Below are 1,561 nucleotides of genomic sequence, written 5' to 3'. Positions count from 1 at the left end.
GGGGGCGGCGGAGGGGGCGGCTGGGGCTCCAGGGTGAAGTAGAGCCCCGCCGCCGTCTCGTCCGCCTCCTTCAGCCGCCGCACGGCTTCGTGGATCCGGCGCCGGTGGTGGGGCACGGCAACGCCGATGGCATCCAGGTCCGGGTCCCCGATCTGCTTGCAGACCTCCAGGTCGTCGTAGCCATTATCGACGAAGGACTCCGCGTACTGGGGGAGCTGCAGGGTCTTCAGCCACTCGTAGACTATGTTGGTGCACATGCTGGCTCCAAAATAATCACGGCTGCAACTTTCAGCACCGAAGCCAGCCTCCCCCTTTCCACTCCTCGCCAAAGGAGAGAAAAACACAAGCCCCGAACTGCGATGCAACTAGAAGGTCTCAAAATCAAGGTCAAGAAACCAACATCCACCAGGGGAAAAAAAATAAAATAAAAAAAAAAAATATCCTTAAAGCAGATCAGTGGGGCATCGCAAGCACTGCCGAACGAACCCCTCCTGTTTATTCCTCCTCCTGTTTTCCTACCACCAAGTACAGCCGCTTTCTGCCACCGGAGAAGGGAGGCTCGGACTAGAGAGAAGCAAAATGTAAGGGTGCATCCCCTAAAATCCCAAGTCGCTGCTGCACAACATCCACCCACTTTCTCTGGAAGTAATCCGCAGCCGCTGCCTGGGTTTTTTTCCCCCTCTTCCTTTCAGTGTTAGTTTCTGTTTCTGCTTCTGTCTCACCTTCCTAGGCTCTGTCGCATGATGAATCTGTTTACTATGTGTAGCTGCTTTGGTACACGATCGTGTTGGGGGAGACCCGAGCGCAGGATCCCGCACCCTCGCCCAGCACAGGCGGGGGTGCAGCGGGTGTGCGGTGCCCTCCTCTCCCGTATCTCTCCCGGCAGCGGGCGCACACGGCGGCTTTTGCTTTCCTTTTAAACGGGTCCTTTCGGATTAGGAGGAAAAAAAGGAGGAAAAAAAAAAAGATAAGAATCCCACTCACTTTTCCGAGTTATTTTCCCGGTTCCCCTTCATCCCTGGGATGATGGTTAAATGCGCTTCGCCGGCAGCCAGCCCAGAAACTGCTTTCCAACCCCACTTTCTCGGCCCTGATGCCGGCGGTGCCCTCCCGCCCCCCCCTCCGGGGCGCGCAGCCCAACTTTCGCCGCTTCCCCCTATCCCTGCCGGCCCTCCCGCCGCTCCCCGCAGCCGCCCTCGGGAGGAGGAGGCGGCGGCGGCGGCGGGGCCGTGCGGGCAGCCGGCGCTCCGTGCATCCTCCGGCGGCGGCGGCGGAGGAGCCGAGCCGCGACAGGTCACCGGCGCTCCCCCCCCCACCTCCTCCTCCTCCTCCTCCCCCGGCTGGTGGCGGTGCTTTCCCCCTCCCTGCCGGCGGTACCCCGGAGCGGTGCTTTCCCCTCCCGGGTCCTCCTTCCTCCCCTACCCCTGAGGCGCCTGCCGCGCCGCCAGCAGATTTCCTCCGGCTCCTCCCGGTGCTCCGGTGCGGCTTCTCCCCGCTCCTCCTCCGCGCCCGTCACCCCGCTGCCAGCCCCCCTGCCCCGGCTCTCCCCCAAGGCCTTTTC

The 1,561-nt window shown here is 62.3% G+C and overlaps 1 protein-coding gene across 1 annotated transcript in view; it reads right to left on the bottom strand.

Moving 5' to 3' along the window:
- The window catches only part of SAMD5 (sterile alpha motif domain containing 5), a 910-nt gene extending 653 nt beyond the window's left edge, over positions 1–257 (bottom strand). The window contains exon 1 of the mRNA XM_010584528.1: positions 7–257. Within this exon, the coding sequence (XP_010582830.1) occupies positions 7–257 (251 nt within the window). The remainder of the gene's footprint in view (positions 1–6) is intronic.
- Positions 258–1,561: the final 1,304 nt, after the last annotated feature.

Source organism: Haliaeetus leucocephalus, unplaced genomic scaffold, assembly GCF_000737465.1.
Source record: "Haliaeetus leucocephalus isolate CR32 unplaced genomic scaffold, Haliaeetus_leucocephalus-4.0 Scaffold992, whole genome shotgun sequence".
NCBI classification, from domain to species: domain Eukaryota; kingdom Metazoa; phylum Chordata; class Aves; order Accipitriformes; family Accipitridae; genus Haliaeetus; species Haliaeetus leucocephalus.
Note: the sequence above shows the minus strand (reverse complement) of the source record. Positions and strands in the feature narration are given on the sequence as shown.